The sequence below is a fragment of the Eschrichtius robustus genome, chromosome 6 (genome assembly GCF_028021215.1).
Source record: "Eschrichtius robustus isolate mEscRob2 chromosome 6, mEscRob2.pri, whole genome shotgun sequence".
Taxonomy (NCBI): domain Eukaryota; kingdom Metazoa; phylum Chordata; class Mammalia; order Artiodactyla; family Eschrichtiidae; genus Eschrichtius; species Eschrichtius robustus.
The window spans coordinates 117,477,130-117,496,577 of NC_090829.1; the positions used below are offsets into that span (position 1 = coordinate 117,477,130).

The following is a 19,448-nucleotide window of genomic DNA, read 5'->3' on the forward strand; positions in this document are numbered from 1 at the left end:
AATTTTTTTCCTCTTACTACTATTTTTGATCTATGATTTCTACAAATTTGGAAAAAAACAAAAATGATTAAAAATATTGCTTGAAGACTTGTGGATCAGAGGAGTTTACTTCCCTCACCCTCAAGACAGGCTCCAAAGGTTTCTTTTCATTGTTCATCTTAAAAAGAGTAGAGGGAATTAGGACACTGGTGAAGATAATACAATATGAAAACCTATAAACATTTCATAAGTTTATATCTTCAACTTAGCCGTGAAAGATTCCATCACTTATGACAAGGAAGTTTTCTTATGATGGTTACGGGGCCCTAATTTAATATGCTGTGGGACAAGTCGGGTACTATTTCTCTGCTACCCAGAGGCCCTAAGCAGTCACAAATACTGGAGCAGGATTTCTGCCCCTAGGGACATATCTCTAATGCATTTTATTTAATTTTAAATGTCACAAACTGAGATTCAAAATTTCTGGGGATATCTGACAAACTACTTGAGGGGGATTGGAAAAGTGAAATTACATAAGCGTTCCTGGTTTTGTTTAAGAATGTGGGAAGTTTGTGAGCAAATGCCTAAGTGACAGAGAGGAGAGAGAAGGTATCTATTGCTTGGAGTCAGAGGCCTGTAGAGTGAAGGGCTGAGGCAGAAACTGAAGGAGCTATTTTCAAGAAGGACTGACAGACAGTAGAGGTGCAGGCAGCACTGCTTAAATCCCTAAGCAAAATGTGAAGAGCCTTCTACTTGTTTCTGCCTGGAACACACATATAATATACATCAAGGGTCTTACATATCAGTGTTTTCCAGGTAGGCACCAATAATGGTCCCAATTCACCTTCAAATGTCATTATACAAAGGTCATCATTGTGGAGCTAATGAGTGATAGAAGGTATTATGAGATGAACTTTTTCCCCCCAAAATTCATATGCTAAATCCCTAACTCCCAGTACCTCAGAATGTGAATATATTTAGAGACAGGGTCTTTAAAGAGGTGATTAAATTAAAATGAGTCCATTAGAGTGGGCCATAATCGTATAAGGACACAACTACCCAATCCTGGGTAAATTAGTTAACATTTCTTTGCCTCTATTTCTTCATCAGTAGAGATAACAAGGCCAATCTCATAGGGCTTTTGTAGGGATTAAATGAATTGATGTATATAAAGTATCAAACTATGCCAAGAATACAGTGATGTATGTAAGCGTTAGCTGTTATTATTTTTATTATTATTATCACTCTGGGCAGACACTAGTCAAAGTGTTGAATCAATCTTCACAAAAATTCTTAGGTAACTGCAACATGGTGAGGTACATTTTGTTACTCAAGATCACACCATTAGTAAATGGCAGACCCCAGATCTGACATTAAGGATTTCAGGCCCATAGATTATTGTCCTCCACAGAAACAAAGCCTTTATTTACAAAGCATTACAAAATGCCAAATAGCTCACTAAACAGGTGTATTTATGGTTACAAGATTTACATTAATCCAAGTGAATTCTCAAAATGATAAATTTACAGATTTTTTAAAAATTCATTTATTACTGCATTCTGAGTGGAGAATGATACTATTTAGACAGTGTTGAAGCAATAAGCTTCTCTCTTTTTCTAAAGACATATTATCTATTAATACTAAGTAATTAAGGGAAACATTCAATGAGAAACATTTGATTAAGGTAAACAGAAATAAATAGCTTTTAAAATATATTCAGAATGCTTTAGCATATGCATTTTAAAATATTCTATATTTTTGATTCTTAAAAATTTATTCAAGAAGTAGAAATATCTGAATTTCAGATTGAACAATGCATTCTGAAAGAAATACTAATTGCGTTGTTTCCATTTACAAGTTCTTTAATTCACAAACAAGTTGTTATATTTGATAGAAGAAGGCATTTTATATTTCATTTGGTGCGCACGTATTTGGACTGAGAAATATTTCCTCACTTTCTTTAAGTACAAAATTATAAGTGCATAGTGGTGGTCTGTGAAAGAGAAAAAGAGAGAGAAAAAATAACTATTAGTAAAACAGCAAATTTATTTTCTTCTCATAAATATTGTAATACCCTATGCCTGTAACTAACTAGTTCTCTAAATGCAGGGAGTTGAAATAAACCTCTGGGATCATTTCTACTCCATCTCATTTGTCTACATAGGGATGAATAGACACAGTATTTGTGAGAAAGAAAAAATTCTCTGTGCTTCAACATCTTCTCTCCTTGCTGCTTCACTGGAGTACTTAACATTGAATGGGAAGTATTTTTGGATACTGAAATAGCTGAAAACTGAACTCAACTCTTAGTGGCTGGGCCACTTCTTCTACCGTGATAGCCACCATGGAAGAGTTGGGCTGAATTGCACAGACAATTTTGCCAAATGTTTTAATCAATCCTCTGCCACCTGCTAAAATGGAAATAATAACATTTAAAGTATTCTATATCTTGGAGAAATTGTGTATTTAGTATTTGAAGGTTTCTGAGAAGTCACGTCACTGTGGTGAATCAGGCATCTTGTCTCGTAATTTATCTTCCTGTTAATGTCTTGAAAACTTCAAAAAAGCAATCAACTAGAATAAGCAAAGATTGGTCAAAATTCAGGAAAGGAGCTAAAGGAAAAAAATGGTGTAATAAATGGAAATTTCCTGTATCAGCCATACTAACTTAGTCTAGGAAAAGGGAGCAATTCAGCTGCACAGGTGCTGGTAGTTCGCCTTTATTTGACATATGCACTGCTCTAGTTCAAGAGATATATTGCTCTCTGTCTCCTTCTAGCTTGATTAAGACATCATTGAACATGTTTTAAAAATATCAACAGTATTGTTAGGTTAAATTCTTCCATTTTAAATCAATTTCCTATATCTGCTAATATTTGAAAAGTAATAAAATATGAACATATTCATCTTTAATTCTAAAAGCTGATATAGAATACTACAATATTTTCCACTTGAAATAATAAATGCATCTAGGAATTTTAATTTTAATAGTGTAGAAGTAAATATGAAATGACAGTACCTCAATTTGATAAGATTCTGATTCTTAGATATTAGCAAAAGTAGCTTTTTGTTAGATTGTCAGAGTTCAGAACATAATCGAAAAATCAGATATAATCCTTTCTCCATTATTAAGAAATAAGTGGAAGAATGACTTTACCACTTCCCCTAACAAATACATATATACTTATGTCAATTTCTAATCTAGCCTGCTACAGCCTTTATTCAATGAGTGAGCCTTCAATGTTCTGGATATCCCTGATCCACCTAATTTTTAAGTTGTCATCGTAGGACAAGGGTGTTATTAGACTTATTAATAAATTACCTCAGTCATTAAGTAATTGTTCTATTCACATATTCATAATACAATATTATGGCAAGTGTGCTCTTATTTATTTTCTATAAAAAAATAAAAGCTCATAACCCTGTTACCATTGAAATATGTTCAATATAGTAAATATATATTTTAATTAAATATTCCACACTTTACAAAGCCTCTGCAAACATTACAAAACAGTTTAGTCAGGTTCATTATGCCTACCAAAGTTAAATTTTACCAAAACATATGAGAAAAATTAATTTTCTTTGTTTTTACATTGTGAAAAGCCTATCTAGTTCTGCTGCCAGGACTCTGATTTTGAGATCATTTATCCTATCTTTATTAATAGTTCCTTCTCCCCGAATCAAAATTTTTAAACTCTATAATTTAGAAAAAACTATGTGATATATGTTGAACTATCATAGGAAGAAGACTATTCGGTGGATTTTTTTAATTTAAAAAAAGAGCACTGAATATTGCATTTCTAATGCTTTGTTTACCACAAATTAGCAGAAATGAGCACAGTACATTGATAAAGTATAAACTTTAATAAAAAATAATAGAAGAAATCCAAGGGTTAAAAGATCTCTCTAAAATTCAAATATAATTAGCTTTTAATTTTAATCCATATATATTCTACCAAATTACAGGGAACAGACATGCTTCTTTATTTGAAAAAGCTCCCTAGGGCTTTTGTACAACATATCACCACATCTATGCATCTAGTATTCTTTTTAAAACTTACTTAGGATAAGGTTCCCAGCACTAACAAAGGTGTCTGTTCCTACCTGCCAGATGATCAGGTAAAAAGAATAGAATGGTCTTGCCTCAGTAGTGGGGGTAATTAACCCTAAACTTAGCACTACTCCAGTCCTGCCTAAAACACCTTGAAGGCAGGACCTGAAAGAATCAACCTGTTTAAAAGTAACTTAACAGCATCTTGAGAATAAACCTGAAGAATATTTATAAGAATACAAAAATATGGAGCACCTAACATGATAAAATACACAATGGTGTCTAATCAAGAATTACCAAGCATGCAAAGAAGCAGGAAAATGGATCCATATGAGGGTCAACCAATTGAAACCACCCGAGAACTAGCATAGATGTGAGAATCAGCAGACAAAGATATTCAAAGAGTTATTATAACTGTATTTCATATGTTCAAATAGCTAGGTAGAGACACAAGAGATATTAAGAGAGTCAAATCAAACTTCCATAGGTGAAAACTATAATATCTGAGTTGAAAAATACCCTGGATAGGATAAATATCAACTTAGACATTGCAGAAGAAAAGAATAGTGAACTTGAAGACACAGCACCAGAAACTATTCAAAACGAAATGTAGGGAGTAAATGAAATTTGAAACTTCACAGAGTATCAGTGAACTGTGGGACAACTTCAAGCAGCCTAATAAACTTGAAATGAGAGTCCCCAAAGGGAGAGGAGAGAGTAGGGGCATAGAAAAAGATATTTCAAAAGAAGTTAAAAATTTAGATAAAATCTGATGAAATCCATAAACCCATGGATCCAATAAGGTCAACAAACACTAAACACAAGAGATATGAAAAAAAATTCCAAAAAGCCACATCAAATCAAACTGCTTAAAATCAGTGATAAGGAGAAAATCTTAAAACCAGCCAGAGAAAAGAGGCTTATTTTCCTCATAGGAACAAAGGAAGGATAGTAATATATTTCTCATTAAGATCAATGCATGGTCTAAGACTGTACAGCAACATTCTTAACGTACTGAAAGTAAAACAACAACAACAACCGTCAAACTAGAATTCTATACCCAGAGAATTTATCTTTCAAAATAAAGACATCATAAAGACTTTTTCAGACACACAAAAGTTGAAAGAATTCACAACCATCAGATCCTACAAAAAAATCTTAAAGGAACTCCTTTTGTTATAAGGTAAATTATACCAGATGGAAATACGCATCTACATAAGGGTTAGAAGTGCACCAGAAATGGTAACGATATGGAAAAAATATATAAGACTTTTCCTCATGATTTATGTATCTTTAATAGACGTTATCTCTTTGAAGAAAAGTGATGCACTGTATTATAGAGATCTTAGCATATGTATAATTAAAATGTATGCCAACAACAGCACAAGAGAGAAATGGAAGTATACTACTGTAAGGCTCTCATGTTATATGTAAAGTAGTAAAATTCACTTGAAGGTACATTGTGATAAAATAAAGATTATAATATAAACCCCAAAGAAAGCACTAAAGTAATCAAACAGTTATAGATAATAAACCCACAAAGAAGATCAAATGTAATAATAAGACTCCTCAATTTACCAAAAGAAGGCAGACAATGAGAAATTGGGAACAAAGAACAGATGGGACAAACAGAAAACAAAATAGCAAGATGATAGATTTAAACCCAAATATATCTACAATTACATTAAATTTAAAGATGCAGATACCCTCAATTAAATGGCAGAGGTCATCAACATCATTTGTCATTTGAGACATGCAAATTAAAAACACAGTGAACTACCTCTACACAAGTATTAGAATAGCAAAAATAAAAAACAAACAACAAAAAAAACAGTTGAAGGTGCAGTTTTTGGTGTAAGAGAGCAGTAGAACTCTGGTAAGTGCCAGTGGGAATACAAAATGTACAGTCACCTTGGAAAAGTCTGGCAGTTTCTTATAAAGTTAAACATACACTCACAATATGACCCCACAATCTCTCTTCTAGGTGTTTATCTAAGACAAATGAAAACTTATGTTCACATCAAAACCTGCAGGCAAATATTTATGTTGGCTTTGGTCATGGACAGATATCAAAAATTATGAACAAATTATATTTCCTCCAACTGGTGAATGGATAAAGGAACTGTGGTATAGCCATACAATAAAATACTATTCATCAATAACATTCCACTGATATAGGCAACAACATGGATGAATTTTAAATGTCTGAAGCTAAGTGAAAGAAGCCATACTTATAGGGCGACATACTATATGATTCCATTTATATAATGTTCTGGAAAGGGCAAATCTAGGTGCAGAGGTTGTCAGAGAGTGGGCATGGGGGGTTGAAAATAAAGGGGCAGCACAAGGCAGTTTTTATGATTGATGGAAATGTTCTGTATCTTAATTGTGGTGGTGGTTATATGACTCTATGCACTTATTAAAACTCATAGAACTGTATACCAAAAAGAGTACATTTTACTTATTAAGTGAAGTTTTTAAAAGTAGATTTAGTTCAGCTTTTCTCAGGCCGTCATCTGGGTACCTCCACTTGAATATCCCTCTCAGTCCCTAAGTTTGAAAGCCTAGTCCGCTGGAAAAGCTCAGAAGGACTATGTTGTTGGTGTAGTCTCTATCATAGTTTGTTACAGAGAGCTAATTACTGATTGAGTAGATACACAGTTTAGTCTGGACCATAAGGCATCATATTTTTATAACTCGCATTCCCAATGATTTGGCAGTGCTAATTCTCATTGATTGCACATTATCTGTATGGACAGATCTAAATGGGAAAAGCAGCTAAATGGTTGCTGCAATTATCTAGGTAATTAAACTTAAAGCACACATTTCATCCAAGCATCTGTTAGCATCCAAAGCCAACAGGGAATGTTAAGAGTTTTGTCAACCACCCACAAAATATATTTTAGGTTTTTTCTTCCCCCTGAGTAGAAGTAATTGCATCTAAATTTTGTAAATTTAGTCAATTTTCATAGTCTATCCACTGTTTAGATTTTACATAAAAATTAAAATGACACGCATGCTTATTTTTTTCTCTGTGGCATATCCCAATGACTTTACCGCATTTCTTACTTAACCAATGAAGGGGTTGTATATAACATTTGTCTGTGTAAAACACGATTAAGGAGACAGTGAATCAAATATAATAGTGGACATACCTGTCTGCCTTTACACTTTCTTTTCCTCTTACAAGTGACTTGAAAAAGAAATAAATGGAGCAACCTATGACTGTCGGTAGGGTCACTGACATTCTGTGTTAAGGTGTGAACATCATGTGGTGAGGTAAAAGATTTGAAAATGTTCTTTCTATGAATATAAAAAAGGCACTTGTTTAAAGTGCAGATAGTTGTCTATGCATGGATAGTGTTTATGAAAAACAAAACTTGGGGGAAAAGTATTCAACATAAAGGAAAATCTAAGTTGAATATTCTATAAAAGATGAAATATATTGAGTCATTAACTTACAGTTAAAAAGAGAAAAATTGCTTATAACCAGCTACATGATGTTGCACAGCTCCAAGTCCAATGTGGTCACATTATTATCTATGTGAACAGTGACCCTTGAAGCTATTATTGCAGTGAATAAGCTGCACGATTCTACACAAAAAGCCTGCTTATAATTCAATGTAAATAATTAAATTCATGATTCAACTATAGCATGTGTGATTATAAGTATGACAAAATATTAACAGTGTTATCTCTTAGTTGTAGGATTATATATGAATTAAATTTTCCAAATGTTCCACAGTGGGAATAATTGACTATATTAATTAGTGAAAAACTGTTTATTCCTATAAAAAGAGCAGCAACTAAAAGCAAAGAAAACAACAAATGAAAAAAGCCAAGAAATTTTGGCTTCGAGTCATTGTGAAGGCACTTCTCAGCTGAGAAACCTTAGACATGTTATAAAACCTCTGAGTTTCTGTTCCCTTACTAGTAAAACAAAGAAAATACTTAACTCATGGAGTTGTTGCAAAAATTGTAAAAATAGCATTTGGGATGTAGTAGATGCTAAGTAAATTTAACCACTATAATTCATCTTGAAAGCAGTTCACTAATATTAAAACAAACTTCTCTGGGATATCCTTTTAATGCCTAAATCTTCAAAGAAGTCATTAATCCTTTGTACACAATAATGTTTCCTTAAATCACATGCATCATCCAAAACATGCATCTTGGAAAAAAATCTAAAAATCCTCCTTCTTATATACTAGTTCCCTAAAGGAGAAGGTTAAATTGAGTTTAGGGCAAATAACTCACAAGATACATTCCACTTTATGAGATAAATTTGCAATCAATCCAGATTTCTTTTTCTGAAGTTCTTAACTCTGCTGAGAGTCTTCCTATATCCCCCAAAACTCTGATGGGTGAGGATTCTGATCACTACATTATAAGAGTGGGAAGTGTGGTAGAAGTGAATAGAGAGTTTGGATAAGAAGTTTACAAAGTATTAATGAATGAAACTTGTACAGAAAGGTAGGGGTGTTTTTATGGTTGGAGAATGTGACATAGTTTCACAGAATTATTGGGAATAAAGCATTTTATTGATGAATTACTTCAGCAAAACAGGCCGATATTTTTCATATAATTATGGGCTTGGCCAGTCTATTGCTTGAGCTGTGTATTTGTAGATAAAAGGAGGTATAAGAAGAGTTAAATTGGGGACCAACAAGAGAAGGGAATAAAAATGAAATGAAAGGATTGCTACTAACTGAGCATCTGCTATGAGCCGAATGTATACTTCACATATATAATGTCACTGAAAACATATGGAACATATTGCAAGGCAAATATAGAAAGAAAAGCAACTATTTTGTGAACACGGGTTGATTGTAAAATGCATTTATATTTATATATTTATTTGTGTAATGTACTTTTAATCAAATTTTGTTAAGATTTGTGTCAATTATTGGGTATTTATATAATAACTATAATTGTATCTTACAGCATAGTGAAAATATATGTGCTGTAGTTTTTAGGATTATAACCTGAAATTTCTTGCTTACATTGTCCAATTATACACTTACCATTTAAAATTATGTCATAACTTTAGGCAAATTAAAAAGATAATCACTTATCTTAATTATCAAATATTTTTTAAAAATTTATTTAACTGCAACAAAATTTTAATCTAAGATAAATAATTTTAGAAGTAGAATATGAATAAAGTATCTTGTCCCTAAATATGGTAAATAAAATATTGAATTTCTAAAAATATTTAGGTATAGTAACCTTTTTGTTCAATACTCTAATGGTATACAAAAGAAGATCATTTCCAGTCATCCTAAAACCTTATTCTTATATGAGGCATAGTTTACATTACATATAGAAACACGCAGTGGCTATTCACACTGTTGACATTGTTTGGAGTTCTTTATCTGTATCACCTCTCAGCATTACACAGACCTAGAGCACCATTTGAGGACCCCCAAGAAAATGGGCTGTGGATAGTGAAGATGGAGGACAGGCTTCAGAATGAGTGAACAAACTTTGTAAAATTGTAAAACAGTTTTGCCAAAATTGTTACCTTTAAACGCCCTTCACAATTCTAGCGTTCCAATCCCCACATTCTCCCAAAGTACCCTTGGTCTTTTAACCGGGCAGTTTAAAAGACAGAAAATGAAGCAGCCGCATAGCACAGGGAGATCAGCACGGTGCTTTGTGACCGCCCTGGGGCGGGGTGGGATGGGGAGGGTGGGAGGGAGGGAGGTAGATGCGGGAGGGAGGAGATATGGGAACGTGTGTATATCTGTAGCTGATTCACTTTGTTATAAAGCAGAAACTAACACACCATTGTGAAGCAATTATACTTCAATAAAGATGTTTAAAAAAAAAAATGAAGTGTTAATGACTTCAGCACAAATAGTATAACTGTAAATTGGTTTTCTGAGGTTACTCTCTAAAGACAGTTCTTTGGCTGTTCTTAACCAAATACTTACCCTCATTAAATCTAAGCTTCATGTATAATATTTTCAAAAGAATCTTGAAACTATTTAATGAAATGAAATACTAAATTAACAAGAGAAGTTACCATGAAGTAAGTAATGCATAGAGGCCAAAGCTACAGAATTATAGATTTAAATGTTTAATTAATTTGAAAAAGGACAAACGTCTAAATTTATACATAAACCCTCATGATACTGCAGTAAATTATTTGAGGAGTTACTTCAATGTTTAATCTCACATTGTCTTGTCAGTCAAAATATTACATTATAGTCATGCAGAACTATAAACATACCTATTTAAAAAACCTAACTTACCCCCGAATTGTTTGAAGTATCCAGACCCTGAAAGATCTGAATTTGAGTGCTCTAGCTTAGCTATTCATTTATTGCTTTCATTCACAAGTTAATTGTGTCAGCCAGTCAGAATTATATTTTTTAGTTAAATCAATATTTAACTTTAGTAAGATATATTACAAGCCAGACAGTCAACGTTTAATTAATGTTTTGCTGACTTATCAAAATATTTTCAGTCTCTCTGTAGTGGTCTGTTCTTTTTGCCACCAAGCATCTATCCCTTTCGGGTAATATTACCATCATCATTCTTTACCCCACTCTCAATCTATAAACTTTGGATGAACTTGATCCCATCTTGTCTCAGAGTTAAGCATAAAACACTGAAAGAACTTATTTCCCTGGCCGATCAGAAGAATATAATTCCCCAAGCACAGTGTGACGTTCAAAGATAGGTACTTGCCCAATCAAAATCAGTGAGATGCAGTGGGACCTTAAAACTTTTTTTTTTCCCTGAGGGGTGTGAACTTGGAATCAGGTAGGTATGATAGTTACCTATCATAGTACCTATTACCATCATAGTGTTAGCTAACACATGCATCACATCACATCACATCACATCACATAATTACCATTTAGTTTGTGGTGAGAACATTTAACATCTACTATATTAGCAACTTTCAAGTATATAATACAATATCTGTTAACTATAATCACTCTGCTGTACATTAGTTCCCCAGAACTTATTCATCTTATAACCGGAAGCTTGTACTCTTTGACCAACATCTCTTTTCCTCCTCCTCCCAAGCTCTAGTTAACCACCATTCTAGTCTCTGGGTCTATAAGTTCAGCTTTTTTAGCTTCCACATGTGATATCATACAGTATTTCTCTTTCTCTGTCTGACTTATATCACTTAGCATAGTGTGCCCAAGATTCATCCATGTTGTCACAAACTGCTGGATGTCTTCTTCCCTGTGGCTGAATAGTATTCCATCACACACACACACATACACACACACACACACACACACACCCCTTCCACATCTTTTTTTTTTTTTAACACCCCTTTCACATCTTTTTTTTTTTAACATGTTTATTGGAGTATAATTGCTTTACCATGGTGTTGTTAGTTTCTGCTTTATAACAAAGTGAATCAGCTATACATATACATATATCCCCATATCTCTTCCCTCTTGTGACTCCCTCCCTCCCACCCTCCCTATCCCACCACTCTAGGTGGTCACAAAGCACCAAGCTGATCTTCCTGTGCTATGCAGCTGCTTCCCACTAGCTATCAGTTTTACATTTGGTAGTGTATATATATCCATGCCACTCTCTCACTTCGTCCCAGCTTACCCATCCTCCTCCCCGTGTCCTCAAGTCCATTCTCTACATCTGCGTCTTTATTCCTGTCCTACCCCTAGGATATTCAGAACTATTTTTTCTTTTTTTTTTTTTTTAGATTCCATATATAGTTAGCATACGGTATTTGTTTTTCTCTTTCTGACTTACTTCACTCTGTATGACAGACTCTAGGTCCATCCACCTCACTACAAATAAGTCAATTTCGTTTCTTTTTATGGCTGAGTATTCCACTGTATATATGTGCCACATCTTCTTTATCCATTCATCTCGTGATGGCCACTTAGGTTGCTTCCATGTCCTGGCTATTGTAAATAGAGCTGCAATGAACATTGTGGTACATGACTCTTTTTGAATTATGGTTTTCTCAGGATATATGCCCAGTAGTGGGATTGCTGGGTCGTATGGTAGTTCTATTTTTAGTTTTAAGGAACCTCCATACTGTTCTCCATAGTGGCTGTATCAATTTACATTCCCACCAACAGTGCAAGAGGGTTCCCTTTTCTCCACACCCTCTCCAGCATTTATTGCTTGTAGATTTTTTGATGATGGCCATTCTGACTGGTGTGAGATGATATCTCATTGTAGTTTTGATTTGCATTTCCCTAATGATTAATGATGTTGAACATTCCTTCATGTGTTTGTTGGCAATCTGTATATCTTCTTTGGAGAAATGTCTTTGGAGAAGTTTAGGTCTTCTGCCCATTTTGGGATTGGGTTGTTTTTTTGATATTGAGCTGCATGAGCTGCTTGTAAATTTTGGAGATGAATCCTTTGTCAGTTGCTTCATTTGCAAATATTTTCTCCCATTCTGAGGGTAGTCTTTCCATCTTGTTTATGGTTTCCTTTGCTGTGCAAAAGCTTTTAAGTTTCATTAGGTCCCATTTGTTTATTTTTGTTTTTATTTCATTTCTCTAGGAGGTGGGTCAAAAAGGATCTTGCTGTGATTTATGTCATAGAGCATTCTGCCTATGTTTTCCTCTAAGAGTTTTATAGTGTCTGGCCTTACATTTAGATCTTTAATCCATTTTGAGTTTATTTTTGTATATGGTGTTAGGGAGTGTTCTAATTTCATTCTTTCACATGTAGCTGTCCAGTTTTCGCAGCACACCTTATTGAAGATGCTCTCTTTTCTCCATTGTATATTCTTGCCTTCTTTATCAAAAATAAGGTGACCGTATGTGCGTGGGTTTATCTCTGGGCTTTCTATCCTGTTCCATTGATCTATATTTCTGTTTCTGTGCCAGTACCATACTGTCTTCATTACTGTAACTGTGTAGTATAGTCTGAAGTCAGGGAGCCTGATTCCTCCAGCTCTGTTTCTCTTTCTCAAGACTGCTTTGGCTATTCGGGGTCTTTTCTGTTTCCATACAAATTGTGAAATTTTTTGTACTAGTTCTGTGAAAAATGCCATTGGTAGTTTGATAGGGATTGCATTGAATCTGTAGATTGCTTTGGGTAGTATAGTCATTTTCACAGTGTTGATTCTTCCAATCCAAGAACACTGTATATCTCTCCATCTATTTGTATCATCTTTAATTTCTTTCATCAGTGTCTTATAGTTTTCTGCATATAGGTCTTTTGTCTCCTTAGATAGGTTTATTTCTAGGTATTTTATTCTTTTTGTTGCAATGGTAAATGGGAGTGTTTCCTTAATTTCACTTTCAGATTTTTCATCATTAGTGTATAGGAATGCAGAGATTTCTGTGCATTAATTTTGTATCCTGCTACTTTACCAAATTCATTGATTAGCTCTAGTAGTTTTCTGGGAGCATCTTTAGGATTCTCTATGTATAGTATCATGTCATCTGCAAAGAATGACGGCTTTACTTCTTCTTTTACGATTTGGATTCCTGTTATTTCTTTTTCTTCTCTGATTGCTGGCTAAAACTTCCAAAACAATGCTGAATAATAGTGGTGAGAGTGGGCAACCTTGTCTTGTTCCTGATCTCAGTGGAAATGGTTTCAGTTTTTCACCATTGAGGACGATGTTGTCTATGGGTTTGTCATATATGGCCTTTATTATGTTGAGATAAGTTCCCTCTATGCCTACTTTCTGGAGGGTTTTTATCATAAATGGGTGTTGAATTTTGTCAAAAGCTTTTTCTGCGTCTATTGAGATGATTATATGGTTTTTCTCCTTCAATTTGCATCTTGGCTTTCTGGTGGGCAGGACCGTGTCCGGTGGTGTGTTTTGGGGTGTCTGTGACCTTATTATGATTTTAGTCTGCCTCTCTGCTAATGGGTGGGGTTGTATTCCTGTCTTGCTAGTTGTTTGGCATAGGGTGTCCAGGACTGCAGCTTGCTGGTCGTTGAGTGGAGCTCGGTCTTGGCGTTGAGATGGAGATCTCTGGGAGATTTTCACCATTTGATATTATGTGGAGAAGGGAGGTCTGTGGTGGACCAATGTCCTGAACTCAGCTCTCCCACCTCAGAAGCACAGGCCTGATGCCTGGCCAGAGCACCAAGACCCTGTCATCCACGTGGCTCAGAATAAAAGGGAGAAAAAAAAGAAAGTAAGAAAAATATAAAAAAATAAAATAAAGTTATTGTAATAAAAAATAATTATTAAAAATAAAAAAAATTTAAAAAGTAATTTAAAAAAAGAAAGAAGAGAGCAACCAAAGCAAAAAACAAATCCACCAATGATAACCAGCGCTAAAAATTATACTTAAAAAAAAAAAACAAAACGGACAGACAGAACCCTAGGACAAATGGTAAAAGCAAAGCTATTCAGACAAAATCACACACAGAAGCATACACATACACACTCACAAAAGGAGAAAAAAGAAATATATATATATATATCGTTGCTCCCAAAGTTCACCGCCTCAATTTGGGATGATTCGTTGTCTATTCAGGTATTCCACAGATGCAGGGTACATCAAGTTGATTGTGGAGATTTAATCTGCTGCTTCTGAGGCTGCGGGGAGAGATTTCCCTTTCTCTTCTTTGTTCGTACAGCTCCCAGGGTTCAGCTTTGGATTTGGCCCCGCCTCTGCATGTAGGTCACCTGAGGGCGTCTGTTCTTCACTCAGACAGGATGGGATTGAAGGAGCAGCTGATTAGGGGGCTCTGGCTCACTCAGGTTGGGGGGAGGGAGGGGTACGGGTGCGGGGCGAGCCTGCGGCAGAGGGTGGCGTGATGTTGCAGCAGCCTGAGGCGCGCAGTGCGTTCTCCCGGGGAAGTTGTCCCTGGATCACGGGACCCTGGCAGTGGCGGGCTGCACAGTCTCCGGGAGGGGCAGTGTGGAGAGTGACCTGTGCTCACACACAGGCTTCTTGGTGGCGGCAGCAGCAGCCTTAGCGTCTCATGCCCGTCTCTGGGGTCCGCGCTGATAGCCGCGGCTCACGCCTGTCTCTGGAGTTCTTTTAGGCGGCGCTCTGAATCCCCTCTCCTTGCGCCCCGCGAAACAAAGAGGCAAGAAAAAGTCTCTTGCCTCTTCGGCAGATCCAGACCTTTTCCCAGACTCCCTCCTGGCCAGCTGTGGCGCACTAGCCCCTTCAGGCTGTGTTCACGCTGCCAACCCCAGTCCTCTCCCTGTGATCTGACCAAAGCCCGAGCCTCAGCTCCCAGGCCCCGCCCACCCCAGCGGCTGAGCAGACAAGCCTCTCGGGTTGGTGAGTGCTGCTCGGCGCCGAGCCTCTGTGCGGGAGTCTCTCCGCTCTGCCCTCCGCACCCCTGTTGCTGCGCTCTCCTCCGTGGCTCCGAAGCTTCCCCCCTCCGCCACCCGCAGTCTCCGCCTGTGAAGGGGCTCCTAGTGTGTGGAAACCTTTCCTCCTTCACAGCTCCCTCCCACTGGTGCAGGTCCCGTCCCTATTCTTTTGTCTCTGTTATTTCTTTTTTCTTTTTCCCTACCCAAGTACGTGGGGAATTTCTTGCCTTTTGGGAAGTCTGAGGTCTTCTGCCAGCGTTCAGTCGGTGTTCTGTAGGGGTTGTTCCACATGTAGATGTATTTCTGATGTATTTGTGGGGAGGAAGGTGATCTCCACGTCTTACTCTTCCGCCATCTTGAAGCTCCTCCACATCTTCTTGATCCATTCATCCTTTGATGGATACTTAGGTGGTTTCCATATCCTGGCTATTGTGAATAATGCTGCAATAAATATGGGAGTACAGGTATCTCTTCAATCTTCAATATCCTGTTCTCATTTCCTTTGGATATATACCCAGAACGTAGAGTTGCTGAATCATATGGTAGTTCTGTTTTCAATTTTTTGAGGAACCTCCATACTGTCTTCCATAGTGGCTGCAACAATTTACATTCCTACCAACGGTTCACAAGGGTTTCCTTTCCTCCACATCCTAGCCAACACTTATCTCTTGTCTCTTTGATGATAGCCATTCTAATAGGTGTGAAGTGGTTTTGAATTACATTCCTCTGATGATTACTGATATCTATTTCTAAACTGGCATACAATGAAGAAAACCCAAATGGCAATATTTAATCTATCTATTTTTTTTATTAATTAATTTATTTTTATTTATTTTTTTGGCTGCGTTGCATCTTTGTTGCTGTGCGCAGGCTTTCTCTAGTTGCAGCAATGGGGGGGCTACTCTTCATTGCAGTGTGCGGGCTTCTCACTGCGGTGGCTTCTCTTGTTGCGGATCATGGGCTGTAGGCATGTGGGCTTCAGTAGTTGTGGCACGTGGGCTCAGTAGTTGTGGTTCGTGGGCTGTAGAGCACAGGCTCAGTAGTTGTGGTGCACGGGCTTAGTTGCTCCACGGCATGTGGGATCTTCCTGGACCAAGGATTGAACCTATGTCCCCTGCATTGGCAGGCGGATTCTTAACCACTGCGCCACCAGGGAAGTCACTATCTATTCTTTTTTGAGCTATAAATCAGATAACTACTTATTGAAGATAAAATATAAAATCCTCAGTGATTTTTTGGAGGAACCAAAGATCTCAATTCTAATAACTACCACAAACTATTATTTGCCTCTTTGTTTTTAAGGAGTCTATAATTTTTAAAAATTCAAGAGGTAGATATGGAAATAATTTTAAAATCACATCATCAACTTCAAAATCCAAAAACAATTTCTTGTTTAAATATTAAAATATTCAACAATTTCACTTTTTGTAAACACTACAGTTTTTACTATATGCTAATTTTTCTACATAGTAATCAAGAAGAGCAATAATTGTTAAAGTATACAGCAAATTACAACTTCTTAAGAAAGTCCTTCACTTAGTATCGTATACATTTATCAAGATCCCTTTATAAGAGAAAATAATTTCATTAAGTTTTTTCCAATTATGGCATACATATATTTTTGTTATATTAAAAATGAGTCATTAACCATTATGTTATGGTAATTTTGCCATTTTAATGATTGCCTAACATTTCATATTGTGGATATTCCATAATAAATTTATCAAGTGCCTCATTGTTGAGCAGTTAATTTATTTCTAATTTTCAGCATTATAAATCAGACTGTGAAAAGAGTTCTCTTCTATACAAATATTTATGTGCATTTCTGATATTGTATCTATTTCACAAACATTTGTGTAACCCTTATTCTATGTCAGACAATATTTTATATCCTTTATAAATGTTACAGTATTTAACCTTAGTAGTGAAGTTGATTATCACTACGCTCATTTTACAGATTAAAAAACTGAGACACAGAAGGATTAATCAATTTGACAAGGTCACAGAATTACCAAGGAACTGAACTAAAGTGAAGACTCAGGCACTCTGAACATTACCCTATGCTACCTAGTCTCTGAAGTGTAAGTTCTAGAAGAAGAAATAACAGGCTAGAAGTATTAACATTTGAGGATTCTTGACATATTTTGCTAAATTCTTTCCAGAATGTGCTTATAAGTTTACACACCTACCAGCAGTGAAACACAGTGGAAATTTCTGTATAACTTCAGCAACAACAGATTTTTTCTTTTTCCAATTTGGGAAGAGATATATCTCATTGCCTTAATTTTAATTTATTTGAATACTATTGGGGTTACAATTTTTAAAATATGACTATTAGCCATTTATTCCTTTAATTTTTTAAACTGCTCTTTGTCAATTTATTTATTTCTGTGGTTCTTCATTCAACTATTCACTTAGTGTCTATTTTGTACCAGGCACAGTTGAAGTACTTGTGTGAAAAAAATGGATAAAATCAATGTCCTCAAGGAACTTAAATTCTACATGGGGAGAGACAACCAATAAACAACAAACATAACAAATAAGTATGTAGTATACTACCTATAAGTCCTATGAGGAAAAACAAAACTTGAGCAAGGTCAGGGAGATCAGGAGTGGTAGGATTGCTATATTGAAAAAATGACATCTGAGCAAAATCTTGAAGAGAAAGTTAGCCTTCTAGGGAAGGAAATTTTCAGGCAGAGGAAACAGCCAGTGCAAAGGTTCTAAGAAAGATCCTGCCTGGTATGTTCAAGGAGCAGCAAGGAGGCCTGCAATGCTGGAGCTAAAGAGCCAGTTCAGTGAAGGAAGAGCTGAGGTCAAGGAGGTATGGGATAGTGGAGGTGTAGCCCCCGAGTCAGGTGGGATTTGTAAACCATTGTGAGGGCTTTGGCTTTTATTGAGACTGTGGTTGAATACTGGATATGTTTAGAAGGTAGGGTCAAAAGTTTTTATGATTGGATGTGGAGTGTGACAGAAAAAGATGTCTACGCTGAGCCCAGGTTTTTTGACTAAGGCAACGAAAAAGATGTTTCTCTATGTTTTAACTGAGATGTGTCTTTCTGTATTTTTGTAAAATGTATTAATATATAAATAATTGAAAGCCATTCTATATCCCATACATTATAAAAGTTTTCTTATTTTGTTTTTGTTAATAATGTTTGTGACATACAGATTTTATTTTTTTAATTTGTATGGAGGCAAATTGATTAATATTTTCCATTTAGTTTCTCTGTCTTGGCTTTCATTATTCTGCATACATAAACATTTGCCTATGTTTTCTCCTTACTGTTTTATATTTGATATGTTACTATATCTATAACTAATTTTGAATATGTTATAATTAAGACAAACTCTTTTTCAGTTGTCATTTATTCTTGTGCCATTACTTGAAAGGTTATTCACATCATCTACAAAATTACGTTTTGGAGTTTTCCTTTTACTCCCTTAAATGCATATATATTCTTCTGCCAGTATCAAACTTTTAAAATTATTGCTGTTTTGGAATTTGCTTTTCTGTTTCATAGCTAAAGTTATAAACACGACTCTCATTATTCAAATTTTCTTGGCTCATCTCAAAAATTTGTTATTCCAAGTTAAGTAGGAAGAGCTAAGCCATCTCTTCTGGAGATTTTGATGGGAGTCATGTTAAACTTATAGGCGAGTTTAATAAGAATTGCCATTGCTACAGCATTAAATCTTCCATTCCATGAAGAAGTCTTTGAATACTTGCAGAATTCTATACTTATCGCTCAATCTTAAAAATAAAATATATGAGTGGCTCTAAATGTTGCTCTCTTTTAGTTTCCTGGTTCTTAGTTCATTCTATCAATGAGATCTGTATCTTCTTCAGTTGAGGAGAGATTCTTTCATCATATCTGTAGTTACTTCTTCTGTTGTGTCTCCTCTTCAGCAATACTAGGTATCTACATTTTTGCATTTTAATTATTTTCCCAAAAAATTATTCCTCAATCTTCTCTATTATATTACCTTATTCTGTAGGTTATTAAAAATGAGTTTTCTACATTATAATTCTACTCTTTCTTGTTTTTAATGTTGACACTAAATTTGATGTTGACCTTAGTTTCTTAACTCTGTCAGTTCCATTTAATCACGGTCAGTTGCTTGATCATCTTGCTCTTCACTTGTTCCTTCACGGATTACTGTTTC

At 35.5% G+C, this 19,448-nt stretch overlaps 1 protein-coding gene across 1 annotated transcript in view; it reads right to left on the minus strand.

Annotated features, from left to right (window-relative positions):
* Nucleotides 1-1,884: 1,884 nt before the first annotated feature.
* The window catches only part of LIPI (lipase I), a 72,675-nt gene continuing 55,111 nt past the window's right edge, over nucleotides 1,885-19,448 (minus strand). The window contains exon 10 of the mRNA XM_068545713.1: nucleotides 1,885-1,972. Coding sequence (XP_068401814.1) covers nucleotides 1,885-1,972 — 88 coding nt within the window. The remainder of the gene's footprint in view (nucleotides 1,973-19,448) is intronic.